Source organism: Scomber scombrus, chromosome 13 (genome assembly GCF_963691925.1).
Source record: "Scomber scombrus chromosome 13, fScoSco1.1, whole genome shotgun sequence".
Lineage (NCBI taxonomy): Eukaryota > Metazoa > Chordata > Actinopteri > Scombriformes > Scombridae > Scomber > Scomber scombrus.
In genome coordinates this window covers 7,325,796-7,353,537 of record NC_084982.1, presented here as the reverse complement: position 1 = coordinate 7,353,537, position 27,742 = coordinate 7,325,796, and the positions used below count along the sequence as shown (strand labels likewise).

The 27,742-nt window shown below is 41.1% G+C and overlaps 2 protein-coding genes across 2 annotated transcripts; one reads left to right on the top strand and one right to left on the bottom strand.

Moving 5' to 3' along the window:
• Positions 1 to 155: 155 nt before the first annotated feature.
• On the bottom strand, positions 156 to 7,215 carry tbccd1 (TBCC domain containing 1). The gene is made up of 9 exons (XM_062432308.1): positions 7,058 to 7,215; positions 6,112 to 6,176; positions 5,754 to 6,020; positions 5,410 to 5,568; positions 5,047 to 5,163; positions 3,840 to 4,089; positions 3,517 to 3,703; positions 2,905 to 3,435; positions 156 to 2,389 (listed from the first exon to the last, which is right to left on the bottom strand). Exons 2-9 carry the CDS (start codon positions 6,172 to 6,174, stop codon positions 2,176 to 2,178), a joined length of 1,788 nt encoding a protein of 595 aa, XP_062288292.1. The 5' UTR covers positions 6,175 to 6,176; positions 7,058 to 7,215; the 3' UTR covers positions 156 to 2,175.
• Positions 7,216 to 7,937: 722 nt separating this feature from the next.
• On the top strand, positions 7,938 to 14,570 carry dnajb11 (DnaJ heat shock protein family (Hsp40) member B11). The gene is made up of 10 exons (XM_062432309.1): positions 7,938 to 8,276; positions 8,476 to 8,632; positions 9,536 to 9,633; positions 9,918 to 10,050; positions 10,219 to 10,361; positions 10,639 to 10,721; positions 10,801 to 10,858; positions 10,989 to 11,100; positions 11,251 to 11,410; positions 13,272 to 14,570. Exons 1-10 carry the CDS (start codon positions 8,203 to 8,205, stop codon positions 13,334 to 13,336), a joined length of 1,083 nt encoding a protein of 360 aa, XP_062288293.1. The 5' UTR covers positions 7,938 to 8,202; the 3' UTR covers positions 13,337 to 14,570.
• Positions 14,571 to 27,742: the final 13,172 nt, after the last annotated feature.

The window sequence follows — 27,742 nt, the reverse complement described above, 5'->3', positions numbered from 1 at the left end:
ACAGATGCAACAAATAGTACTATTTGTAAGTATTAAATGAACTTCATCAAGAAATGCTTCCCATTATAACAAATTTGGAGTACATTTTGTTGTAAATACAATGGCAAAGACAGAATCACAACACACAAATGAAGCAGGAGATGACGTGGTTTTAGTCAGTCTTTATTCATTATTTTTATTTTTTACAATCAAAACTATATTGTGCTCTTCATACAGTAACTGCATAGTGATGCCTGCATTCAAAACAAAGTAAACGCTTTTTACAGTGTAATGACATCTTGAAAATTAAGACACTCCAGCATTTTGAAAACTTGCATCGTAATATTCTTTAATTTGACACACCTTAACAGTACATATTTTTTTATCAACCCTTTCTTCACTTCCCATAAGTAACAAAATGTTACCTTGAAGATGCAGCTGTTCAATTGAATGTAATGCGTGCCCTATTCTGTGCATGCTGTAATGAGTAGAAGTGCAGGAACAGGAAGTACACTTATAGGTAAAATGCTAAAAAAAAATTGATTCTGGAGGCAATTTACATTGATGAAAAATAATCACTATAACGCTGATAAATATACATATTCATACAGAAATATGCATATAGAAGCACATCTGGCAGCACTTCTGCAAACTAACCATGTAAAAAATGACCCCAGGTGACTGAATACACACAGCTGTTCTGTTGTACTGAGACATTAAGGATAAATCCGCACAAAATCACAGATGCTGCAATGTCATTCATGTTAGTCATTGTGGTCACATCAGTCATTGATGTCAGAGCTGACGTTAGCTTTTGACACCTGGTAAAAACTGTATACATATCACAATTGGGGCGTGGCAAGAAATTCAACAGGCATGTACAGCCCCAAGAGAGCAGATCAGCTACAGGAATCTGTTATTAACTGTTGACTCACCTTGTTGAACATAATTAATATTTATTATACAGACCTGTTGAACTTCATCTGTTTACTTCTGTTTCCTGCCTCTATGCACTTTAACCTATTGAATAAAGGCAACAAAAAAAATGCCAAAAATGACCTAAAAGAAAAGTTTTAGATTGTGCAATCACTGGTACCTGCAATAAATTATATTAACATCCCTTACTTCACAAAACAGAAAAAGTTTACAACCTCAATCTTTTATACTCAATAAAACAGAGAAATACTAGTTAACTTCTTTCATATCCCAAGCGTCAAATATATTTAACATCTACATTCTCCAGCACATGCCAGCTACCATTAATGAAATTAAATACAAAAAAAAAAAAACAGCATGTAGATTTTTGTTTTTTGACAGACAATAGCATGTCGTCTATTCAAATGGACATAAGCAATCACCTCACACTATATGGAAGATGGCAACAACTGTCTTGGTGCTGCAGGAACATGACCATTTTTATCCAGTTTCCCCTAAAGCCGAAACCACCATTGCAGAGAGGTGGAATAACAATGAGAGCTTCAAGTTTAAGTAGCACTAAAGGTCACTACATTACGCCTCCAAGATATCTGACTGTATTTAGTTTATGCAATTTTTTTTGCTTTTGTCGTGAAATAAAAATTAATAACTTTATTACACCCAACATTGAGTAGTTCATTATAATTGCCAAACTATCTTTTCATGTAGATTTTGAGAATTATTATACATTAAGGAGCTATAAATGCCTCGAGGACAGGACAGGTTGCTCCAGTCTGTCAGTCAATCATGGTGCTTGTCTTTCTGTATTCCTTCCTCAGCTTTGCCTTCTTTTTTGACACTTATTCATAATGTCACCCTGTAATCCTGTGATGACTTCAACAATGTTACACCCTTGTTATTTTTACACCTCCCCTCAAAAAAAAGTGCTTGTGATGTTGTTTTGCAGCATGCCAATCCACTCCCTACTCTATTCAGATGCACTGAGGACTTAGCTGCCTTTTCTTAAGACGGGAATCTAAAGCAGCCCAAACCAGCCTTCCACTTGAGAATGAGTGGGCATAAGTTGCAATAAAAGCTTGTTGAAAGTTGCATCAGTATCAGTAACAAATTATAACACTTGCAGTAAATATCCTCCTCAGTTTGTAAGAACTTACAGAAGCTCCATGTCTCAATAAGACTAAGTGCAAACTGTCACGCTACTTTAATTTACAGGCACAATTATTCTGCTGTCAAAGCCCCAAAAAAGGAAAACCCAAATATTCAACAAGCCATAGGTGACTGTCCCACTGCCCGTCCAGTCTTAATATATTTGTTATCATTAACTTGGGGCGTGTCCGTCGAGGGCCCGTCGGAGGCCTTCGGAGGGGCTATCGTGGGTGGGATAAGGCTGTCGAGTTCCTGCCTGTGCCCCGTCTCCAGAAGCCACTCGTGGAACTTGACCTCCACTATCTCCTGGAACTGACGCTTCTGCTCCCTAGAGAGAGAGAGAGAGAGAGAGAACACAAGAGAGGTATCAAGTACAACAGAAAAAAAGAAACACTACTAAACAACAAAGAGGTAGAATATGGAATGAATGAGGGACTAGTGTTAAAGTACTATAATATCAAAGTCAAAGATCTTTCCCCTCAGGAGTTCCCCGTTGTGCCATTCCCTATGCTTTTAGGGTCAGGTTCAGTGTAGAGCCCTTCGAGCTGGCTACACAAAGTCACTACTGAACTCCATAATATCTCACCCACTGAGTGGCTAACTCACATTTTTATTGATTTTTGGAATGACTGATCCATTATAACTTTCCACTGAACAAAAGTCCATGCTGGATGACTGAATAAAAACAGATTTTTACACAATCACACACCACACATTTTTTAAATGTGTATAAAGCTGTATATGCTTATAATACATTACAAAGCAATGAAAGTGCTGTTAAATATTTCATCAAATGTAAACACTTTTAACAACGGTGAGAGGAGGGCCTGGTTTGCCACTCACTTGGTTAGCCGTGCCTCCATCACAGTCTTCTGCCAGTTCTGTATCCTCTTCTGCTTTTCATCAACTGCTGCCTGATATAGAGGAGGCAATCCCCCCGGCACCTCACATGTGTCCCCCTCCATCTGGAAAGGCACAACTAGAGTGTGAAACTCAGCTGGGGGCAGAAGGCGGTAGCAAGCAGAGTCTGGATTTGAAGGGGTGTTGAGCGAAGTGTTGACAAGGCCCTCGGCCCCCAGAAGCAAGGGCTGGTCCCAGGCGTTGGGGACCACAGCCAGCCCCACACTGGCCATATGATCCTCCAACGAAGGGTAAAAAGTGTGAAGAGGCCCCAGGGTAATGTCTGTGTTTCCAGGTAGCAGCACAGGGCGGGTGGGCGTCAAGACGTGGATGGTGCAGCGCGAGGAGGCTCCGATAGCAATCCTGCCTGCCACGCACACCACCCGCACGTTCTGACAGCTGTAGATGTGGACGTTGGTCTCAACAGGACCCAGAACAACCGTGCTGTCTCTGCATTTGTCCACGCTGACTGATCTGGAGGAGAATACACAAAAACATTATCGATGAGTCCAAAAAGTCCTTAACACAATCAATATGAATAGAAGCTAACCTTACCTGAGAGGTGACAGCAGGTATATGAAGGCATCAGAGCATCTGTGGATTTTGATGTTGGCACCAGTCAGCTTGTCAGAGGTTTTGGCTAGGGTCTGTTTAAAGACCTGGGACATCAGCACCATCTTACTGCCAGGTGGAGCCATATGGGTGTTTCGGGCTATCTTGGCTCTCTTCATGGCCCCCTCCACTGGAATGTACAAACAGAGAACCAGAGGACTGTCAAAGAAATGTAGGCGGACTGATAGAGGAAGAGTGATGGAACCTTCCCCTCAGAAACGACGCTATTATTATTTGAAATTGCTGCTAAATGGCTTTGAGAATACCTTGTTGGGCCCAGGCTAGTTTCTTTCCCGAGCGCAAGCAGGCAGTTATCCCAAAAGGGTTGAGTGTCAGGCTGTGTTGGAGACAGGAGAGTAGCTTGTGCAGGGGGAAGGAGCGGTTGAGTGCACAGTAGCCAGCTGTTGTCTGGAGGGGGCCTTTGGTCAGCAGCCTGTGGACAGGCTGAACAACTCTGGCGTGGCTAGTCGAGCCCTCCAAGAGCAGGCCCAAGCTCCGCACAGCCTCCAGGGATATCTAGTAAAAACACAACTGCAAAATCAGCTACAATGCATTGCAAGATTTGAAGAGTAATTTGTCATCGACATCATGCATGAAAGTTTTCTTATTTTTCTCTTATATTAGATCTTGCACAAAGCAATAACGGGAAAATAGGAACATTTTATGTGTGATTCATGAAACTCTCTTAACTGCCTGAAGCTATCACAAATCGCTCATTTTAGCCTGAGGAAGTGCGAGTTCATGAGATGTGATCATTAGCATAATCCACGCCCCTTAAAATTGCGATATGGTTCCATGTTCCTTTTGGTTTGTGGGCAAGTTTCATTCAAAAAAGTTCCCAAAGATTAAAAACCCTGTGCAACTACAAGTCTTGCTTTCAGAAATCAGAAGACAAACTCGTAACAAATTTAGGAATATTGAAACAATTAGAAAATGAACAGCTCTGCACTGTGACAGAACTGAAAGACTAATTATTTGACGTCAAGTTAGATGTTAAAAAAAGTCTGTCTAAAGGAAAGCACTCTGTGATGAGAGGCGGTCATGTCAAAAACTAAAAAACCTTTAAGTATATTGGCAGCATATGATAATCAGAATATTGTAAACACAATATAACATTTGCATTGTTTGTTTTACTTACACTTGTGACAGTCATTTATTCAAAAATGTTCAAAAGACACATGATTGATGATGAAACCGGACTAAAAATCTGTAATATGTGCCTTGCTTTTGTGCCATTGGAAATTAGATCTTACAGTTTTCTTTACTCTGATTAAGGAAAAACACCACGTTACATTTTTCAGGGTGCAAACTTCACTTTTTTGTCCAGCGGCCAAATGGCTAGCAATGTTCAAATGTATCATTGTTTTTGGCAGGTGACTGAAGCAAAATTTACCAGCCACTTGCATACTTGGCCAGTGGCTGGTGCTAATTTTGTGCCCTGCTAAATAGGATATGTGTTGAATGCCCACAGACCTGGCAGTCTCGCAGGGCCTGTCCAGAGTGTGACAGCTGGCCTGGCTCCACCAGCAGCTCCAAAATCTCAGCTAGATGGCTCTGCACGAATGACAGGTGGGCCTGGTCATCCCAGTTCTGCTGAACCAAACCAGAACAAAAAGAAGAAGTATGATACGCACATCACAAAGGGCTGAGAGTTGATGGTAATATTTGTGCAACAAACTAGATTATGTTAATGCTCTGCACAGGAAAAGAGGTACTTCTCAGAATTACAAAATAGGTGTCCACAAACATGCAGTTATGGCATCATTTCTCCAGCTGATAACATTTCCTGTTTGTGCTCCTCAGTAACAATGATCTGTGACATGAAAGGGATGTGACCTTGTTCTGGGAGCTGGTCTTGGCCTCTCGGTCTGATGGAGAGGGGGAGCGAGTGCGGGGACTGGGCCACTCTTCACCGATCAGAGAGGTTCGCAGAGACACACGGTTCAGCTGCTGGATGTAGAGGAAGAGGAGGAACCGTAGTGTGTCCACAGACAGCTGGAGACAAAGAAACAAAAGGGTGTATATCAATGTGTGGTTCCCACTCTCATTTGAGCACCAGCCTCAGGCAAAACACAACAATACACACAAGCAAGAGAAAAACACTAATTGAAACTATAAGATAGTGTTACATTCCTAGCTAAACTGGGCTACAGTGTACTCCACCCGTATCCTTTTTACACCTTGTTCCTTTGTTGGTCCAGCTCGCATTTTGAAGTGCACTGGGAAAGACACTCCGCCCACTCCAACCTCTCCTCAGGTGTGTGGCCAATATGAAGGTCGAAGGTCTCAAAGTAGAGCCAAGCGAGCTCTTCTGGAAGCTGTAGCTTTCCACATGCGATATGCCGCCACATTGGCCAGCCCAAAACAGGGAAGCAGCCATCCCGGGTTCGCACGTAGATCGCCATCTTCCGAAGATAGTGCAGGCCGAGCTTGGAAGATGGGGCCACCTACGATAGCATTAGACTCTTAGTTATTTAACAAAATTTGCATCCAATATAAGATATCAAAACATTAAATAGGTGAGCTGAGTATATTCACCTGTAGGGCACCCAGTAGGAAGGGTTCCATACGCGGCCATATGCTCAGAAGGTCTGCCTCCATGTCTGAAGAGAATGAAAAGATATACTGGTAATAATTTTACAATTTAAAAGACCAACGTAAGCAAAGACAGCACAACTTGACACTAATAACTCTTCTTAAGGTGCATCTTTTGCTTTATATAACAATGGAGATCTTTGGAGATCTGATTCTGTTTGGTGGTAGGTGGAAGCTGCTCTGCTTCCCTTTGAACGCATTCTTCACATATATTATGAATCCATTATAATCTTGTAATCGTGTTTGTCAATGCTGTATTTTGTGCTCTATTCTGTACACACGACAACTATAGCATGTCTGTCTGCTGGTCCTCCTGGGGTTGTTTCCTTATCTGATGGTCTAAGGAGAGAGGATGTTGTATTTCTATGCAGACTGTAAAGTCCCTTGAGGCAAATTTGTAATATTGTGCTTAACAAATAACACTACCTTGACTCCACTACTGATACAAGAACTGAATGCCAGTCTTTCTCAATAACAGGCTGACCATACCACTGCAAAACAATAATAATGATAATCCGTTTGCACATGAGTTTTTACACATGTTGTTTATTTAACACAATGGCAAAGACGTCCTGTAATGCCTCCGTGACGCTCCCATGACAACTGACAACCAGGCTGCTAATGTCATCAACACCTGACACTGCATCATAACTTTAGTTTGATAAGCTAGCTAATCAAGTTATATAGCTACAATAAAGCCTTGTTTGATAGCAGGTAAATATACAAACTGACTCTGTTGTGACGGAACATATAAAAAGCAGCTGAAGAGTAAGTAAACGGGTGTTTTCTGTCCACGTTAACGTCACCAGCCCTCACGTACAGTCGCTATCGTCGGCTAGCATTGTTAGCGAAGAAAAGGAGACCAAAGTTGGACAACTGTAGCTCTTACTTGCTTTCAGCTTGTGTCGTCGTCCAAACAGCGCGGTGCTCCGTCTCCGTGTGAGAGGGCTGGACGGGTCAGGTCACTCATAGGTGAAGATGGAGACGAGGAACAGTCCAGTCGCTGATGTAGTTTGTTATGACTAGAAGCAGCTCTTTCTATTTGGCGCCCTCCAGCCTCCACTATACACGGTCCCGAGCGGACATCTGTTGCGCGCAGCTCTCGGGGGCGTGCAGCTGTCGGGGGCGCGCTTCAGCCTGCTCTTTGGGTCTCCATTATACAGACCTTTTCCCTTTTGCAGTACAGAATCCTAACTGACCCGATGAAGTTGTTAAGGTCAGACTCATAGACTTATCCAATCCAATCCACTTTATTTATATAGCACGATTTTAACAAACACAAGGTTTTACAAGTGCTGCACAACAAGATAAAACACAATACATAGATAACACAATAGAACCACAATAGAAAGATAAAAGCAATAAAATAAAATACACTGCCCGCACAAGATAAAAATATGCATGTATACACATACAACCAGTATATGGCAGCAGAGCCCTGCTATACCCCACCTGTCCAGCAGGTGACAGCATACGTGCATAAAGCAATTGCAGCATCCTTCACCCTGTTCTTTGCTTTTTGTTTTTGACAAGTTTTGACAAGAGGCCAGCAAAAAAAAAAAAATAATAAAATATCTGTAAATATTTACATACTCGGGAGACTATGTTCAAAACATTTTGCACATATGCAAATTATATCTGCGTGCACACTACTTTTTTTCACACACTGCAAACCATACACATTCACAAACCACTTCACAAGCCCCAAATATGGATGTATAGGGAATCTCCTTTATTTTCAAAGCCCAATGTTGAGAGGTTTGACTCAGCCAGTAAACAAAAACACGCTCTTTCTGCTGATGAGTTACTTTAAAATATAAATGTCCAATTCTTTCAGCAAACCATTATTCAAAAGTAGGATGAAGTATTCCTTTAATAGCAGGCGGAGTTTTGTCATGAGGGGCGGATCTGCCGACATCCAGTGGGAGGGATTTGTCTGACAGGAGGAAGAAGGTTTCTGACTGGCAGCAGGATCCAACCTCCAGAAAGCCGGCTCTTCTTTTTCGGGCCTTCTTTAAGGAATACTGAGGATATATGGCTGCCAAAGGGATGAATCTCTGCAGTGTGTGCTGCCTGCTTCTTTATCTGATCGCGGCGGTGTTTGCGGGGTAAGTTTTTAGCTTCAACACACACACGCAGCGGCTAAACAGCATCGGCCAGCTGGTACACATGTTCCTCTGTGATTGGTCCAGATCCTCTCTCCATGTGTGAAGCGGACACATGCCCTCATATTGAGCAGTTTGCTCTTTTCTATGTGTGTGTGTTTCTCTGTGTGGTCAGTAACGTAGTGTGTTATCTCTCTTGAAGGAGAGATTTCTACCAGATCCTGGGCGTGAGCAAGAGTGCATCCATCAGGGACATCAAGAAGGCCTACAGAAAGCTGGCTCTCCAGCTGCACCCCGACAGAAACCAGGACGACCCCAAAGCTCAAGACAAATTTGCAGACTTGGGTGCTGCTTATGAGGTGGGTGAAGATTACTGCCAGTTCTAGCAGGAGTTAAACTCATTTAGTTTTTTTACGTAACTGCCCGGTTTTGAATTGAAGTCTGTGTGCGGAAGAGCCTGAAGCGTCCATACTAAAGTCTTTTGTGCGCTAGCTATTCGGTTCTTGTTGTTGGAAACGATACGGCTTCCGCGATTGGTCAACTAGACCGTGTGGCTGCATCTGATTGGCTGTTACGCAGCATGTTTGGCAGCCACGAAGATCAGACGTGGATTGCTGTGTGAGAGGGTTCAGATCAGGTCTGCAGGTGTTTCCTGCTAGAAGATAACTAAACTGAATTACCAGCTATAGATATAGATATGTGTATATATACAGTGCCAGTCAAAAGTTTGGACACACTTTCTCATTGATGTGAATGGGAAAGTGTGTCCAAACTTTTGACTGGTACTGTATATCTATGTTAATTTTATTGGCTAAATTTCATATTCAACTTATTGGTTTTCACGAAGGAGGTCACAAAGTATTATCCTCTAATCAAAGTCTGTAAAAACTATGAATGACTGTTTTTTTGTTTAAAAAAAAATCTTCATATGAACTGTAACTCCCACTAGCTCAGAGTTTGTTTGTTTTTTTATAACCTTTCTTCTGCAATCTGTAAGATGAATATTTTGATATTTATGTGACCATTTTGTGGAAAAGGAAATTGTGCTGTCAATAAAAACAGCTGTTTTCTTTGTGTTTACATCACGCTTAGAAATTATAGTGATCAGTCATGTGTATATGAGGCTGTGTTTGATATTGGTATATTGGCGATTGTATTTTATTGAAAATGTGTTTAATTTATTGATTCCACTGCTATAAGAAATGCAGGTAAAAACAATGCAGAATTTGGCTGTTCAGTGACTGACAGGTTTTTATTTGTAGGTTCTCTCAGATGAGGAAAAAAGAAAACAGTATGACGCATATGGAGAAGATGGACTCAAAGAGGGTCACCACAGCTCACACAACGATATCTTCTCCAGGTTTGTTGCATTAGCTCAGATGGTTTTATAAGGGATCTGAGAACAATGGGATTTTAAACTGTGCAAGAGCAATTATAATTTAAAGGATTAGTTAAAAAAAAAATTGTTTTTAAATGTATCCATGTAGTTTTGATTTTATTTGCTCAGGCCATTTTTAGATATCCATCTCTGAGATTTCTGCCACTACCGCAGTTCAATGGAGATGATTGAAAAATATAACTAGTCCTGAGGCTGCTAATACAACCATTACAAACAACTACTCTCACTCTGTCCTGACTCTATAGCTTCTTTGGCGACTTTGGTTTCATGTTTGGAGGCAACCGACAGCAACAAGACAGGAACATCCCCAGAGGAAATGACATTATACTAGACTTGGAGGTCACGCTTGAAGAAGTGTATTCTGGGAACTTTGTGGAGGTGAAAAGATTTCTCTCAATTAACAAGCTGCATTCATTTATGTTTTTACCACAAATTCTATCTAATGAAATGTTTGTGCATATAATAATATAAATCTAATATTTTCACACTAAGCAATCACATTAAAGTGGTTCCTACTCAACTTGCTGATCGCGCTGTGTTGCACAGGTTGTACGTAACAAGCCTGTAGCCAAAGAAGCCCCTGGTAAGAGGAAGTGTAACTGCAGACAGGAGATGAGGACAACACAGCTTGGACCTGGCCGTTTCCAGATGACCCAAGAGATGGTGTGTGACGAGTGTCCCAATGTCAAGTAAGTCACTGAGAATCCCAATTTTATCATTTATTAACTGTATCCTAGCAGCTAATCACAAAGTATTGGTGTTTGAAATGTTTGACTGTCACATCTTAAATCTGAACATGTTGGATTGTTTATTTAGGTTTTAAAATGCTTTTTCATTGTTCTTGATTCAAGTATAGTAATTTAGGACCAAATGTTTGTATCAGAGCTGTAATAAGCTTTCAGAGTGAAGTTGCACCAACATCATTTCACAACATTTTTTTTTTCTGTGATGTGCTCTTAAACACAGGCTTGTAAATGAAGAGAGAACTTTGGAAGTGGAAATTGAACAGGGAGTCAGAGATGAGATGGAATATCCTTTCATTGGAGAAGGTAAGCTTACATAAAACTTCATATAAATTATTTTTTGTTTATATTTCCTGTGCTTAATATCTTGTCTCTGCGACCACAGGGGAACCTCACATCGATGGCGAGCCTGGAGATCTGCGTTTCCGCATAAAAGTGTTGAAGTAGGAATGAGCTTTATTTACTATGAAACTTCTGCTCTGTGTTTTTGTGGTTTGCAACAAAACGTTCATATAACCGAATGTAAGATTAGTCACATACAGTAACGTTATATGTGGATTCTTTTCCTTTTAGACACCCTGTGTTTGAACGCAGAGGAGATGACCTGTACACCAACGTCACCATCTCCCTGGTGGAGGCACTGGTCGGCTTTGAGATGGACATTGCACATTTGGACGGACACAAGGTTCTTTACATACTTTTTAACACATCTGACATAATATGGAGCACTTTTTTAAAAATCCGCTTTGACTGTTTCAGAAGAAAAGAGGGATTATGTGATTGAATGTGGCAGTTGAAGTTAAATTGACAGGTTGCGTTTGTCTTTGTCTGACAGGTCCATATAGTGAGGGATAAGATCACTAAGCCTGGTGCTCGGATGTGGAAGAAAGGAGAGGGACTGCCGAACTTTGACAACATCAATATCCGTGGCTCCCTCATCATCACCTTTGATGTGGAGTTTCCCCAGACACAGCTGGATGATCAGCAGAAAGATGGTGAGAATGGGGGATGGTGTTGAAATGGGTTCTGACAGGATCAGTATTTACAATTTACCTTAAAACATGAACTTCATGGATAGTATTTTTAGTTTCTGCTGCTGGAGATTCTGGGACTCACTTACATTTTCCACATGATGCACTTGGTTCTCAGTAAAATAGACAGTGAAATGATCTGTTGATAGTCATATTGACATCATACCAGCAAGTTTCACTATAGTTTCAATGTCTATATCTGTAAAATATGTCACGGATATGAAAAAAATATCAACTGTCACCACTGCTGGTCAGCTTGTAAGGTGCAAACAAGGTCAGAGAGCTTCTGGATAACACAGGAAGCTTATTTTCGTGACTCTTGATCACTTTCTGTGATATTAGTTCAAACCAGGACTCCTGCCTATTGGTGTTCCTGCTTCCAGATGGAGATTTGGTGCTGTTATTTTCCTTATATATGGTCAGTTTCCCTCCTGAAAGTTTGCCAGAGTGTGTCTGAATCTAAAAAAATGATAATGAAAAAGAAATGATTTTAAATATTCTGTTACTGATGGTCATTATCAAAGTCAGACTCTGTGTAGGAAGACAGGGCTGGCAGTAACAGCGCTGCAGCAGCAGTGTTATCTGTGTGAACACCACAGGCGAGGCACAGCTGTGTGGACCAGGCTTAACACCTGACCCTGTTATCCATGTTGTCGGTAAGGCCTTGGGGACAACACATGTTGTTAAAGAGTGCCTTTGTTACATGCTGGAGGTATGGAGTCATGGTCATTTAATAGGCAGGGAGAGTCTAATAAAAATGCTAGTGGTTGCAATGCTGGAATATATGAGATCCAGTGTTTTTGAAGCTTAACCCTGCCTCTTCTGCATTAATCTCTTGAGAGTCCACCAAAGTGCACGAAGTGCAATGCACCCCATTACAAGATATTTTGCAAAGTTAATCTTTTAAAATTATGAATTTAAATAACACGCTGTTGCAGTATGTGTAGTGCTGCCAAAGGGATTTTTAAAAGGCTAAGCTACAGACGGGGACCAATTTAAAGAAAAACCCAACGTAAAGCGTCTGGTGTTGGGCCGCAACGTGCTGCCAGAACAGCTTCAATGAACCTTGGCATTGATTCTACAAGTCTCTACTGGAGACTCTACTGTTTTCATGATAGCAGTGGAGAGCGCTGTCTAACATGTTGGTTCAAAATCTCCCATAGGTGTTTAACTGTCCAAAACTGGGCCTGTCTCAGCATGCAACAGAGCATGATTGGATGATAATTGCTTAATTGTATCATGAAGTGCACCTGTAGGATTTTAAGCCAGGCTTTTAGGCCAGTTAATCTGCTAATTTCCTAATGATTACTAATTTTCCAAAGAGAAACAAACTTCCAGCCTCTTCAGTGTATTTTATAACTTTTATCGTTATAAATTGAACCTCAGTCTTTTTTAAATTTTTTATTTGCAATATGGCAGTATAGATTCTAGGAAAATTTGATGGGCAATTGTTACTTTTTCACTGACTAAATAATACATCATCATTTTATTTATTAATGTATCAATTATAAATATAAGTTAAATTAATTACAATATAGCCAATAAAGTAAAAATAACTAAAATAGAACTAGAAAATATACGTTTTCACGTAATAACATACAACAAAATGTATTTTAATTTATGCATGAGAGCTGTCATGTGATAATTTTCCCCCAGTTGTCGGAGACCATATTTGTTCGTTTAAGTTGATGTGTCCTTGTTGCAGAATATTAGTGAGAAATGCTTCAATAACCAGGTTCATAGAACATTTTTCTAACCCATTTGATATTTGAAACTATATCATTTTTTTAATGTGCCGTTAATAAATATCATTCTGTTCTTGCAGGTATTCGGGGTCTTCTGAAACAGGGCTCTGTACAGAAGGTTTACAATGGACTACAAGGATACTAACACACTAACACACAGTGTGGACTGAGTTATCTGTCACAAACACACACACACACACACTTACACTCATACACACACACACCACACACACAGAGACACCTTCAATCAAGAGAAGCGTGGTCCATAATTCTGGCCAGGGTGTATTTATTTTTTTCCGATTGTTCTCACTCAGGATGACTTGAGTCCAATTTGTTTCTACTTCTCAATGTTCTTTATTTTGCCAGCAGTAGCACAATTGCTGATGTCTCATTTGGAAGTGTCTAAATGGAAAGGATGCCATGTCACACCTGTGGGTTGTTTTTTTTCTCTTTTTTTTTGTCCCTACTTAAAGTTGTAATAAGGCCTTTCTTTATTTAAAAAAAAAAAAAAAAAATCTTATTTGCTCCTAAATGAAGTGGTCAGTTCAAACACTGTCTGCTAATATGACAACCACTTTACCATTAAGATAAGAGACTCAGTTACAGCTCACTACACCTGCTGAAGGATGAGCTACTAACAAATTGGACTTCCAAAGATCTTTTTTTCCAGACCAGAAGTTTCAACCTTTTGATAATTTTTTTTTCTTTCCTTTTCATTTTAATGAATGTAAGACAAGCAGCTTCATCTGTTGACCGACGACATGTTTTTTTTTTGCTCTGGTCAGATTCCTGTTCAATAATACTTTGTAAATAGGAAAGAACAAAAACTCACCTGTTTGTTGTGTTTTCCTCATTTATGTTGGCTCTTATTTGTCTGTTTTGCATTTGACACGTTGCGATTGGACGACTGTCTGCATCGCACAGCCTCCAGGTTCACTGTGGCGAGAGTTGACCTCTTTAATTAAACAGTGACATTTTATTATTTTGAAAGAATGGCGCCACCGTTTGGTTTTCTTTAAGCACCCTTCTGACACTGTATGCACCCCGCCTCGTTCTGGGCCGGTCGCATTTTACTCAAAGGGACTTTAGACTTTGAGGTTTCAGCATCCCTTGCTGGGTATTGCTCTTCCTGACTGGACACAAATTGGTTTGCAAGAACAAACACCTGGACATTTTTGTTTCTCGTGATTTAAAAATATTCTTAATATGCTTTTGGGACTCCCTTTCTCTGTGTTTCTACTATCGACTGTGAGGCTGCCTCCTAATTTTTATGAGTGTCATGGCCTAAAATGTGAATAATTTGGCCATTTTTACTGAGCGTGCCAGGGGACAATGTACTTTTGACTGACGTTATAAATAAAGATTTCTACAATTTGTGATGAGATGTCATACCCCAAATACACCAGTAGATGACACCAGAGTCCTAGATGATGCACATGAGTAGTAACCTCTGATCTGCAGGGAAGGATGAAGCTGCAGGGAGTGAAGCAGTGTTGTGTGAGAGGCTAAAGGACTTTCTTTCTCTGGATTTGCAAATGTCGTCATGGAAAAAGGGCTGCGCCACATTTATATCTGGGGTTTCTTGCATAAAAGGTTCTGAGAAGAATGTTTGGCTCTCTTACCTTTTTAGAAGTAGTAATTACTCTTATTATCTGAATTTCATGACTCCATATGTGGACAATTTGTTGGTTTTGGGGAGCAGATTTGTTTCTGATTTGACGGTCATTACCTGAGTCACGGTAATTTGCAAATTATAGGCTCATGGATTTGTAAAAACATTATTTTCAATTAGGGCGCTTTAATCTTTATGTGGTGGTTGGATCAAAATGACCCATGTCAAATTTTTAATGAATAGAATGTAATTTGAATTATTTGTAATCAGTGAATTTATGTGATTTTAGCCAGTAACAACAACAACATTAAAAGCCACTGGTGTCAGAGTACATTTATCAAGGAAATTGATCGGTCTATCTTTAAAGGACAAGTTCACCATTTTTCAAGCCTGTCATATAAAAGGAGTCTGGTGCCCAAATGAACATTGAAATAGTTTTTGTCAATAATCACCAGTTCAGTTTCAGTAATATTCTCTTCTTCACACTGATACGGGCCAATAACAGGTCCCTAATGCACTTACAATATAAGTTTCAAAATCCACAGTCTTCAGTCTGCTGAAAAATGTATAAGTTCATCTGATGCTACTATGAAGCTTCAGCTGTCTAAATTAGTCAAATCAAGTAGATCTCTTTTTAACACCCAAGTTCCTCTTTTTGTTACTACACTTCCACCACAGCTCAACAGGGAAACACTGTCCGAGGCAACACAAAGAGGGAATTTGATGCTAAAAAGACTGCTTAAAACAGCAATCAGGTGCCCAAATGGACAGTCATAGAGGTTTTCCTCACTGTAATTATTCCTCCTGTTCATACTGACTATTAAAAGATCCCCTTAAAATGTGCTGATGGGGGCCAAAATCCACACTGTGTTCATACAGTCATTTATATATATATATATATATATATATATATATATATATATATATATATATATATATATATATGAGAGAACATTTTTGCATTAAAGGAGGACTGTGGGTCGTGGTTCTCATCACTTACATTATAAGTGCATTATGAAGGGATCCTTTAATGGCCATGGTAAAAAGCTTGATTAAAGATGCATGCCTATGTATGGACCAATTAGATTTTTAGATCTTGATCTTGACTACATGCACAGAAGCAAACACTTAACAACCATTGTGTATTCTGTCAGTGACAGTCTGCACAAGTGTAGAGGTACGTGTGTGTGTGCGTGTGTGCGTGCGTGCGTGTGCATGTGTGTAAGAGTGAGAGATAGTAGGGCAACTCTTGACATGTGCTGACTAGGGCTGAACAATATATATCGTATCTATATCTAGATATGAACGTGCAAGATAATAATACAATATCGCAAAAAGCAACCATATGGACGATATCAAATGTCCTCACTAATCTATTTTATTTATTTTAAATGTATTTATTTTAATGCAGACAAAGACTTAATTTTCCCTGTTGTTACATTTAAAATATTGTTAAAGCATTGTTGCAAAGTAGAGGTTGCAGAATTTATTTTACTTTTTATTTCAATACGACTTAAGACAGTTATCGGTCTGTTGTGATTAATAAACTATTTTGTTGAGTAACTGCACTGTAATATCCATTTGTTTTTTATGCTGTAGTTTAAGAATGCTTAATTTTCACTGTTGCTGCACTATAAATTTCAAAGAAGTGTGAAATCATAGTCATATTGTATATCGTATCGATATCGAGATATTTGGCTTCAATATCGAGTACGATAATTTGTCCATATCTTGCAGCCTTAGTGCTGACCCTGTGACCTCTCTGTGTGGTTTCACTTCACTGTTTTACCTTCACAGATGCCATTTGAACACAAGTTGCTCAGTGTCATAGACATCAGCCGCATCCCTGGCCCCCGACATACACACTCCCACACCTTGTGGGAGGAGGGACTGTGGGTGGAAGATTGTCGGGGGAATCTGTCTGCATGGGTGGGGCAAGGAATGTCCACAAAAACATATTCATGATGGTTAATTTATAGTGTGGTGAATGTTGTGCACATCTGCCCACCAGTGTTCATTTCAGATGCTGTGTGTGTGTGTGTGTGTGTGTGTGTGTGTGTGTGTGTGTGTGTGTGTGTGTGTGTGTGTGTGTGTGTGTGTGTGTGTGTGTGTGTGTGTGTATAGATACAGCATGTGTGCTTATTGTGCATACAATATGTGCTTATGAATGAGTACGTGTCTGTATTCTTGTGTGTATGCATGCATGTCTGTCCATGTGTATGTGTGTGGCCAGTCTGTGTGTTTATAATGAACTCCCACAGAGATAGCAGGGCTGCGGTAAAGGGAGTTTCCTCTTCAACCCACCACACATCCCTTACTCATTTTCAGACTGAAGAGGCTTCAGAGGGGAGAAGAGAAGCTTTGTGATCCTGCTCAGATAAAACATCTTTCTGTTTCACCTCACAGTCAAATACTCCAGCTATTGCCGCCTAATAGGACTGGCGAGATCCAGGCATTTTCAAGCCATCAAACCACACAAAATCAAAGCCTGTGCATGAGCTGGATCGCTCAGTTCACTGAATTTGGGCTGTAATTTTGAAAGACCTACACCAGCATCCCACCAGTGTTTTAAAGCCCATCTCTCTCCACATGGACAAAATAGATGTGCGTCCACACTGTTTGTGTAGCACATTAGTTGCCTTGAGGATCTAAAAGTCTGATCAGTGTGAGTGAGTTATGTTGTGGATTCACAAAGCATCAACAAATAAAATATCTTCTAGTCACTTGTAATGACAAATTGTAGAGCACATGAGGGCAGTATTGCCTCTTCAGTCACACGCCTCCCTACATCGCCTTTCATTACCCACAAGACTCGCTAGAGGTCTGTGTCTGTTGTATGCATGAGTGTAGTACGTGCGTGTGTGTGTACATGGGGGTGTGTATGCCTGCACTTGCCAGTTGTTGATGCAGATAAGCACAGGGATCACACTTGACCCTGAGTGTAATGACTTTTAAGCGTAGCTGCAGGGTTAAGAGAGGCACAGGCTAAAGGAGGGCTAATTGAGCAATCTGGTGTGTGTGTGTGTGTGTGTGTGTGTGTGTGTGTGTGTGTGTGTGTGTGTGTGTGTGTGTGTGTGTGTGTGTGTGTGTGTGTGTGTGTGTGTGTGTGTGTGTTCAGTGGCGCCAGCGGGTGTTATGACCTGCACTGACATGGCAGTGTGCTCAGTTAATGGTGCCTGACCTGTCAGACGCAGGGCTGGTAAAGAGAGCAGCCCCAAAATGACATCGAAGTATTACTCAAAGCAGAGTTTGAAAAATGTTTCAATCGTTTCCCAAAAAATGATTCAGACCACTTTTGACACATTTTGCAGTCTTTTAGACTATTTCTATTACTTCAATAGAAAAATGCTTACAATCTGTATGTTAGTATAAAAGCTTATACAAGAATTAATGCCTCTGTTATGATAAAGTGTTCGTCATTTGATGCCATTGTTGGAAACCGAAGCCACTCTTAATCTTAATTGTCGTACATAGTGATGAGAGCTTTGTTCCAAAACTTTAAAAATTCCCCAAATGTGGCTCAAATTAATATCTTTCAAAACACACATCCCACTCACACTTTAACTGTTTTTTTCACATCTGAGTAGGATGATATAATTGTAATCTAATTATTTCCCATTTTAATTCCATGAAAGTAGGACGGTAGGTACTTTCCATAGGTAGATATTTAATTGACTGTGTCACCATCATGATGTTCTGACAGTCTGGGTTGAATTTAACCATCTCTGAGCTGAACAGGACTCAGAGTGACAAGTTACCTCCTTCCCTACGAGCCCCCACAGAGCAGCAGCAGCAAGGATGAATTAAAACAGACAGTCATCTGACTGCGTTCAATGTGTGTGTAGTTATCAATGCAGTGAAACATCGACACATACCAAGGCCAGGAAGGACAGCAGGAGAGAGAGAGGAGGGGGGGATGAGGAGGGAAAAAAAGGACTCTGCCCGAAATAAGAAATGTTGACGGACAAAGCCTACAATTTGTGGGATCTGAGCATAAAGCAAACAAAGGGCAGCTTTTGTAAGGAATAATGCATGTCAGCCGTATCCTTATCCCGCCACAGCTTTGAACACTGCTGGGGACGTCCATTGCTCCACTGTGTATGTCGTGTTTCTATATTAAAGCCAGTCACCTCAAAGGGAAAAGCCTCAACTATTCAACAATTGAATGGTGGGGCTCTCATTATGGCCAATGTGGGCAGGAAAAAGTGGCTTTGGGGGTTTTCAATTCAGCGACTTAAAGCCCTCCTGTTAGCTAGGACGAGCTGCTGTTTATCCCAATGCCTTTCTGGGGGCTAAACATAGTCAACTGTCATTATGAATATCACTCTCTCTCCTTTTTTGTCTGTCTCTCTCTCTCTCTTTTTCTGTCCTCCCCCTCACTAACATTTATTTATTTCTCTCCCAATTTTGTCTTCTAATGACCCGTGTTGTGTTGTTGTTTGAAGGGGCTGATGGCTCTCCGGTCTCCCACATCCTGAGGAAGAGAAGGGGTGGCTGGGATACTGGAGGGCGAGCGCAGGACAAACAGTGCCGCAGACCACCTATATGGATGAAAGCCACAAGTCTATGGACGGCATTCCATAAGCAACAGAAAGCCGGTAAGGCAGCTCTTTACATGCCCTGGCTGTATGTTACAGTGGTCTGGTTATGTACATGCCCTCCAGTAATCCATAAAAGAGCCACCTTCACAGTTGTCCTTTACTAATGCATTTTTATCTGGCCCATCAGTGTCAAGGGATTGGGCGGCCGGCCGAGCAGCTTCCCAGCAGCTCCCGCATCACATGAATAGGGCCATATTAGAACAACTGTATGCACAGTATATGAAATCATGTAAATATGTATTAGCGTCTGTGTGTGTGTGTGTGTGTGTGTGTGTGTGTGTGTGTGTGTGTGTGTGTGTGTGTGTGTGTGTGTGTGTGTGTGTGTGTGTGTGTGTGTGTGTGTGTGTGTGCCTGTGGAGGGGGGTGTGGGGGGGTGTTAGGAGGGTACATGGTGGAGAGCAGAGGAGACTGAGAGCGAGGTGAAAGCAGTCTTTGTGTTTAGAGCAGAGCCCTCTGGTGGACCCTCCCCTCGGCGCGGGGTTGCCCAGGCCCTGTGGTGGCGGATCACAGTTAATAACTGTGCGGTGGGCTGTCAGAGGCACTTAGTCTGATGCTGGGCAGGCCAGGCCTAGGCTGGGCCCGCTTACACAGCCACTTCTGCCTCCTGAGCCTGGACTAAAGCATTCGGCCATGGAGGAGAAGAGACAGAGAGAGAGAGAGAGAGAGAGAGAGAGAGAGAGAGAGAGAGAGAGAGAGAGAGAGAGAGAGAGAGAGAGAGAGAGAGAGAGAGAGAGAGAGAGAGAGAGAGAGAGAGAGAGAGAGAGAGAGAGAGAGAGAGAGAGAGAGAGAGAGAGCGAGAGAGAGGAGCAGGAGACTTGAGAAGATGTTGACATAAATGAGACAAAACATACAGGAATATAATAGAAAAACAGTGTTATAGGCATGATGAGGGTAAGTAGCTATGACAAGGACAACCTTGGGTGTCTTCTCTTTCCAATTATATGCCAATCACAATGTTTAAAGGTTGGCACCTCATTAATGTATAATAAGACCTTGATCCACGATCGCGCCTAAAGAATAGGTTCACATTTTTTATGTTTGTCTTCCAATTACACTCACATGTACATTGTAATAGTTTGCGGTCACTATAATTGTTCCTCCTGTGCATTTTGGCAATGAAATAATCTTTTCCTAACATGTTTCCGTTGGAAGACACAGGGGACAAAATCTACAGTCCTTGCTCCATACAAAAATGCATACTAAAGTTCACCTGAAGCTAATATGAGCCTTCAGCAGCCTGAGTCAAACAAATCAAGTTGTCATTCATTATTTCAGTCTTTTCTGTCTTTAAGTAGAACTTGGCTTCACTGTATCCCTACTGCAGGTCAGCAAAAAATCACAGTCAGTTGAAACACAAAGAAGGAATTTGTTACTATAAAGAAATCTGGATGATACTACTTGATTTTTGGGAAAAAAAACAACAACTTTAAATTCTTAACTTGACATGATACAATTTAGATTATGATTGCCTGATTAGGTAGTACAGAACCTCTAACTGGCGTGCACATTTAAACCCAAGGATCCAAAAGCCATTTAACCATTTATTGAGTGAGAGGAATGACTGAATGGATGGTTTTTCTGTACAATAAATCTAGCATAAGTCTTTAAAGACATAATTTAAAGGATAAAAAACAAATTCAAATGCTGGTGTAGCAGCGTGGTCTCTAACAAAGAATTTGAACAGAACACATCCAGCCCTTAAATAACCTCACATTCTCTAATTTCCACCCCTTATCACTGACAGATGAATCTCTCCACTCACTCCTGGTCTCACACAATTGACATTCGAGCTTGAGATTTTTTAAAAGCCACCCCTTCAAATATGAAATATTTTAATTGAAATTAAATCTCAAACTTATTTGGATTAGGTTTTGTCAGCTGATGTGTTTTCAATAGGTGCAAGGGTTAATAATTGGGCCACAGGTCTAAAATATTGCTTACTATTGATGGTAACAGCCACGGTCCAAACTCTTCCATCCTTGGTGGGCCTCACTTGGGCCTCACTTTTTCCCACAGGCCACAAACCCCTCAGCAGCTGACAGTCCATGCCCATAACCACTGCTCCTTTCTACATTTTAAAGCTGTGTTTCTGCCATATATGACTATGAGATTTAGAGGTTGGGGAGATAGTCCCTAATAAATCGGGGCCAAAACAGGTTAGCCGGTATTATAGTGTATCTCCATCGTCTATGAAAGATCTCAGTACCTGCAGACACTGCCTTAGGGAGGGAGGAGTCTCTCCTTCCCATGATGAGAAGATTTGCAGTTATAAGATCAGGATCAGCTACATGCGTAGACACATATCCAATGGGTTTGGAGTTGAGGACTTCTTCAGTTATAGTTTGAGTCCCTAATACGACCCTTGGGGCAGACTTGATTGATTTTACTTCTCTCTCCCACATACCACCAAAATGAGGGGCATTTGGTGGATAGAATTGAAAATGTATTTGCTTTTCTAAAATTACCTTTAGATTTGGATTAAGGGTGGAGAATGCCTCTTTAGGCTAACAGGTAATCAGGTAATAACTCATAGGGTTGCCCTGTATGAGCAATGTGAAGGGACACTAGAAAACTGTCAGTATCAAGACTGGTGAGTTGAGTGGACCCAAGCAATACACACCTGTTGACCAAAAGGGAGGAAACCAGCAAGGAGGTAAATCTGCCATCTTAGGATAGGTATGTTTTGTATGCCATTTCCTATATCCATTACATGACAACTGATGTTTCTTCATAGCTTGCCTACCACACAGGATCCTAAGTATGGCAGATGACTTGCAGAGACCCTTTCTGATCCAGGATGTAGGAGTTGTTCATCATAATGTTTAATCAGGAGGCAGATTGTGGGATGTTTAGAATCCAGAACTATAGGGTGAATTATATCTTTATCTAAGGTTTCTATCTGTGTAAGTCTACCCCCTACTCTGATAAACTCTAGAACACTGTCAAATTGAGGATTGTGTGGTAGAAGACAACTCTTCTGTACTGTAGTTTCACTGTGTGAAACTACAGTACATAGGTTTTGGCAATTCAGAGGAAATCTCCTGGCCAGGAGGTCGTTGGTTTGCAGGCAGGTTGAGGAATCATTAGCTTTGTGCCATCAGCCTTGACTGATTAGTTCCTGAATTATTTTGACCCTTATAATATCATCAGTTGGATTTTGATTTGAGTTTACAGTACCTCCATTGGCTAGCAGAGGTAAATTTAAGTATTTTGACAATTCTTTTGGCGACAGAGACTTTGTATTGACATGATTCTTACTGTAGCCAATTCAGGACTACAGTGGAGTCTGCCACAGAATTGTCTGATGGAGAGGGAGTATTCATTCTGTTTGAATCAACTGAGCCAGCTGGGCCCCTGTTAGGGCTGCAGATAGCTTCAGACAAAGCATGGAGAGATAGTTCAAGGGAGTTACTTGTGATCTAACCATCATAAAAGAAACATTTGTCCGTCCATCATTGCCCTCTACCTTCAGATATGCCTTTGAACCGTATGCACTGAAGCATCACATAAGTATATGCTGTTTTCTCTTTAGAACTACAAATGAGCTACCGCTGCCACTGCTTTCCCACTATCCAGGGAAGGCGATATGAGTCAAATTTGGGAGTTCACTTTTCCACTTTTTCCATGCATGACTCAATTCTCTGTCTTTTATAGGTGTATACTATTCTTCCTCATTAATCCAAAACTGTTAGAGTAGGACTTTGGCCCGTGTAGTAAAAGACACAATGTATCCCAATGGATCATTCTGTGATGCTATGACTTTATTAATGTTTCTCAATGTGAGGTTATGGTACAGATCAGGTCTACACTTAAAGCCAAAGGAGTCTGATGAACAGTGCCAAATTAGCCCAATAGCACCTTCTCTTGGGTCTGTTTGGGCTTGGTTTAGCTAAAACTCAGTGCTGTGGGACTGTGTCCCTGATGGTAAATCACCCACAACACAACCCTAATCCACAACCCTAACCCTAAACCTAACAGATTGAATATTACTGGCCCATTGCCTCACCTCTAATCCTCCTGTCATTAGTGAAGTTTTCATCTTTAGGAAGAGTTTGTTTGATTCTTTTGGGCATGGGAGTGATCAAAGACAATTATAAACATAGAGTGATTGGGTGACTATTTCCAGAATATCTCCATTCTGCTCATCCTGGACATGCATTTGGACTGCATATGTGGTACAGCACGGACAGCTGGTTGTTCCAAATGGAAGCATTCACACAACATTCATAGACATGTGGCAGCACCTTATGTTCCATGTTGTGACATACAAACCTGAGGGGAGGTCTCTCCTCATAGTGAAAAATCCAGATTGTTCCGTTACACTTTAACCCCTGGTTGGGGGCACATGACCTTAATACCTGTGGTATTCATGGGCTGCAGGTAGTTGACCAAAATGCACTAAGGTAAATGGCCTGGAAGATGCTTGGGCTACATGTGCTTGGCCGAAATGCACAGGAGCTAAAGACAGGTGGTTGGAATGGGCATAGTCAGACAACGCTTGGCTGAAAGGAGCTAGAGTTGAGGGTGCCTGGCTGGATGGGGGCATGAATTGGAGTGTTTGACTAGAATGTTCTTTGGCGGAGGACCATTGGCTGGTAGTTGAGTGAGATGAGGGCATTTGACTGGCAAGTAAGAGAGAGATTCTAATTCTTTCAGAATTACGCTATTCATATTCCTAAAGTCTAACTTTAAGTTTGTTTTTTTTAAAACAGTGACATTTCTTGCCTTAATAGAACCATTTCTGGTGGTGAAGGGCAGGTAACTCCATCCTGTATGAAGGCCTGGGTGTACAGTTCTGTATGGTGTGGTCTTGGATAAAACCAGCTATGTGCCTCTCTTGATGCTGTCTTCCACTTCTGTACTCCCTGGTTTGGCTTTGATTCATATCCAGTCTAGAGGCTCCCTAAGGCTTGAAAGACCATGAAAAAAGACTATATTTTAAACTTGATGTGTGATGTAATTTAGACTATTATTGCCTGATTAGATTGTATAAGGATGACTAAACCATAGAGCCTCTCACTGGTGTGCATATTTAAACATGAGGATCCAGGAGCCATTTAACCATTTACTCAGTCAGGGGTATGAATAAATGGATCAAACAGCTCAAAATTAATACATTATGATCTATTAGAAAGTCAGCATATAACTCACAGAATAAACAATAAGTTATTGAAAACAAACTGTCATTTCATACAAACGTATTGGTGTAGCACCATGGTGTGAGACAAAGGATTTGAACAGAACAAACCCAGCCCCAATATAATCTGCTCTTCTCTAAACTCCTCCCCTGTGCAGCGACAGGTGAATCTCTCTACCCACTCCTGGTCTCCCACAATTGACATTAAAGTTGGGATTTTTGAACAATTTCACTATTTGACTTCAGCACAGAATGAGGAATGTGGCTCTTAGTGGCCAGTAATTTGTCAATGCTACAAAACAAACCAGTCCACTAGTGCACATTAATGCAGTTGCTTGGGGTGGACAACATATCCTATCATCAGCACCAGCCTTTATTTGACCTTCAACAAAGTACCTCCACAAACCCTTATCTGATCCTGCTCATAAAGCTCATACTACAACTGGCATGTGAATTGACCTGATCGTGAGTGACGTTTCTTTCCCTTGCCAAACAATACTTGCATACAAACTGCCCTGTCTGTCTGTGAACTCCAAAGTCCAGCTCATCCCTGTTGACTAGATTAGATAACCCGGTTTTAAAGGCAGGGACACTGTTTGCTCAATGACTCCTCTCTGCCCTAATAGCGTCTGATCTAATGGGAGATTGCAGACTGCTTGTTGACAGTGGAGACCCACAGAGCGTCATGGTAATGGCAAACAACACATGGAAACAAAGCAGGACTGAGCTTTAGTACCTGTAATTACTGAATAAATATCAGATTCTTTGCTTAAAACAGCAATAAATATTATATGCAGCCTTAATTACAGCTTCTATGTCATCTGTATTGCTTAAAATATGAAGGGTCTCATGGAGACTGCACTAAAGTGGGTTGCTGTCTTGATTCATTTGAGTTCATCGATTCATTTTTGACATACCCATGTGGAGAAATATTCTTTGGTGTGCAGGGAATATTTTAAAAGTAGAAACACATTGTCAGAACATACAGTATGAATAAAGTGACACCTATGAACCTGCAGTAATTTAATATTTTGTCACTTGTGGGCAAAGGAAACAAGCTGTAAACACAACACTGACATATTACATTATAAGTTCGATATTTTTTTAAACTTTATTTATTTAGGCATACAGCATACATGCAGCAACATTATCATTGGAGTCTATTTGAGAAATGTAAGACGAATATTCACTGTCTTTTTGGCTTTGTTTTTGGTCTCCACCATCTCCTGAGAAAAAATATCTGTCTCTTATCCACTCTGTTCACCAGATGTTTGCTAATTTTGTCTGTCTTTTTTCTGAAAAAGTTGCAGCAGCCAAAAAATACGATCAACGAGAATGTCAAGAGTGAACCAAAACACTGAAGTCGTAGGCTATAAAACCAAAACAGTGAGCTGTAAAACACTAAAAAGCTGAGGGAGTCAGAGTCTGGTGGGTTCATCACTACTAACAATGCTTTCCACTTACAAGTAGACATGTCGTCCATTGGTGATCCATTGAAATACTGATTACAGCCGCTTTAAATTAAATGACTTTGTGCTGGCGACGTTAATATTAAACATATTTCAAAGCATACCTGTTCCATCCAGTGTGCATTTAGTTTTAGTTAGAGGGAGGGCAATTGGTTTTCTAGCTGGCGTCTCTGGTGCTCTGTTTAAATCATCACTTCCTGTTCTCAATCCCCACGTCTGCTTATCCATCATTTCATAAGCATGCATGTGTATGTGTGCTCGGGGTCCTATTGCACCTACTCCAGCCTCCCATGGGTGGTGGCGGTGGGCGAAAAGGGGGCTGCTCCCTCAAGACACCCCTCAAATTATAGCCTAATCAGTTAGCCCCAAGAGCAGGCCTAACACAGCTCCCAGACAGACAGACCCCCAGGCCTACAGCAGCCTCATCTTACTCCCTCCCCTTCCTCCCCTCCTCCTCCTCCTCCTCCTCCTCCTCCTCTCCCAGCCACACAACGCTGAGCATGGCCTTGTCCCTGCAAAGACCCCTGTCCCTCCCTCTCGTCTCACACTGAGATAAAACAGGTCCGGCTTCGGTTTAAGAAAAGTGTTGGCTGTTCCTGTCCCTCACTTATCCACTCCTCTTGTCTAGTCAACCTGGCCCTTTCACCTCTCCCATACACACACGCACAAGTTTTCCACCTTTTTAACACACATGTACACACACACACACACACATGCAGAAACACTGTAAGTAGTCATAGTAGATGTAGTTTCACAGTGTTTGGAGTCAGCGCTGTTTTTCAGCTGAACCTGCATTCTGATCCAGAAAAAAAAAAAGATCCAGAAGCTTTGTGACTTAAATCCTCATTGTTGGTGGTTTTCACCTTTTTTCCCCTGATTCGAATGGTTTCACGCTGTTTTATGAGTTGAGTAAGCTCCATAAACTTAAAGTCCATGAAACCAATTCGAAAAACCCATTGTGTAATTTCACAAAGGCATGGCTTTTGGTCTGCAAGTAAAGCAATATTTGTTTATCTTCCTGACACTAAAACTCAAAGGTTTAACTTAATCTGTTATATGAAACTGATCGACTGAATTATATTACATCTCCAATATAATTACGATAATTTCTTTAACAATAGCTGAACAATCGCTGTGCTGTTTTCCTGTTTTAATATTTACGGTTTCTGAAAAGTGTCTTGCATGAATCATTTTGCAAGTACCATTTCCAAGAAAGTATTGCAGTCATACTCAATAATGTTTAAGTAATAAAAAAAAATAGGACCGTGAGAAATAAAACAATGTCATGATATCACTCTGGCACCTCAGTCTGTGTCAACAAGTATCTGGCTTTTCCCTGCATCATTAATCTACACACACACACACACACACACACACACACACACACACACACACACACACACACACACACACACACACACACACACACACACACACACAGACACACACACACACACACATATACACACAGATTTGGATCCTCAGCACTAATGTGATGTTTTGTCAACTAAATCATTGCAACTCAACCCGGTTAATCAATGACACATGGCAGGTTCTGGCAATGTCAGACCTTCACTTACTCCATCCCACCATTCCCCTCATCTTCCTTGTCATACCCATTCCTCTATTACCACCCCCTACAACACACACACACACACACACACACACAAACACACACACACACGCACACACATCCACACCCCCCATGTGCCAAACCAGACCACTCTCCATA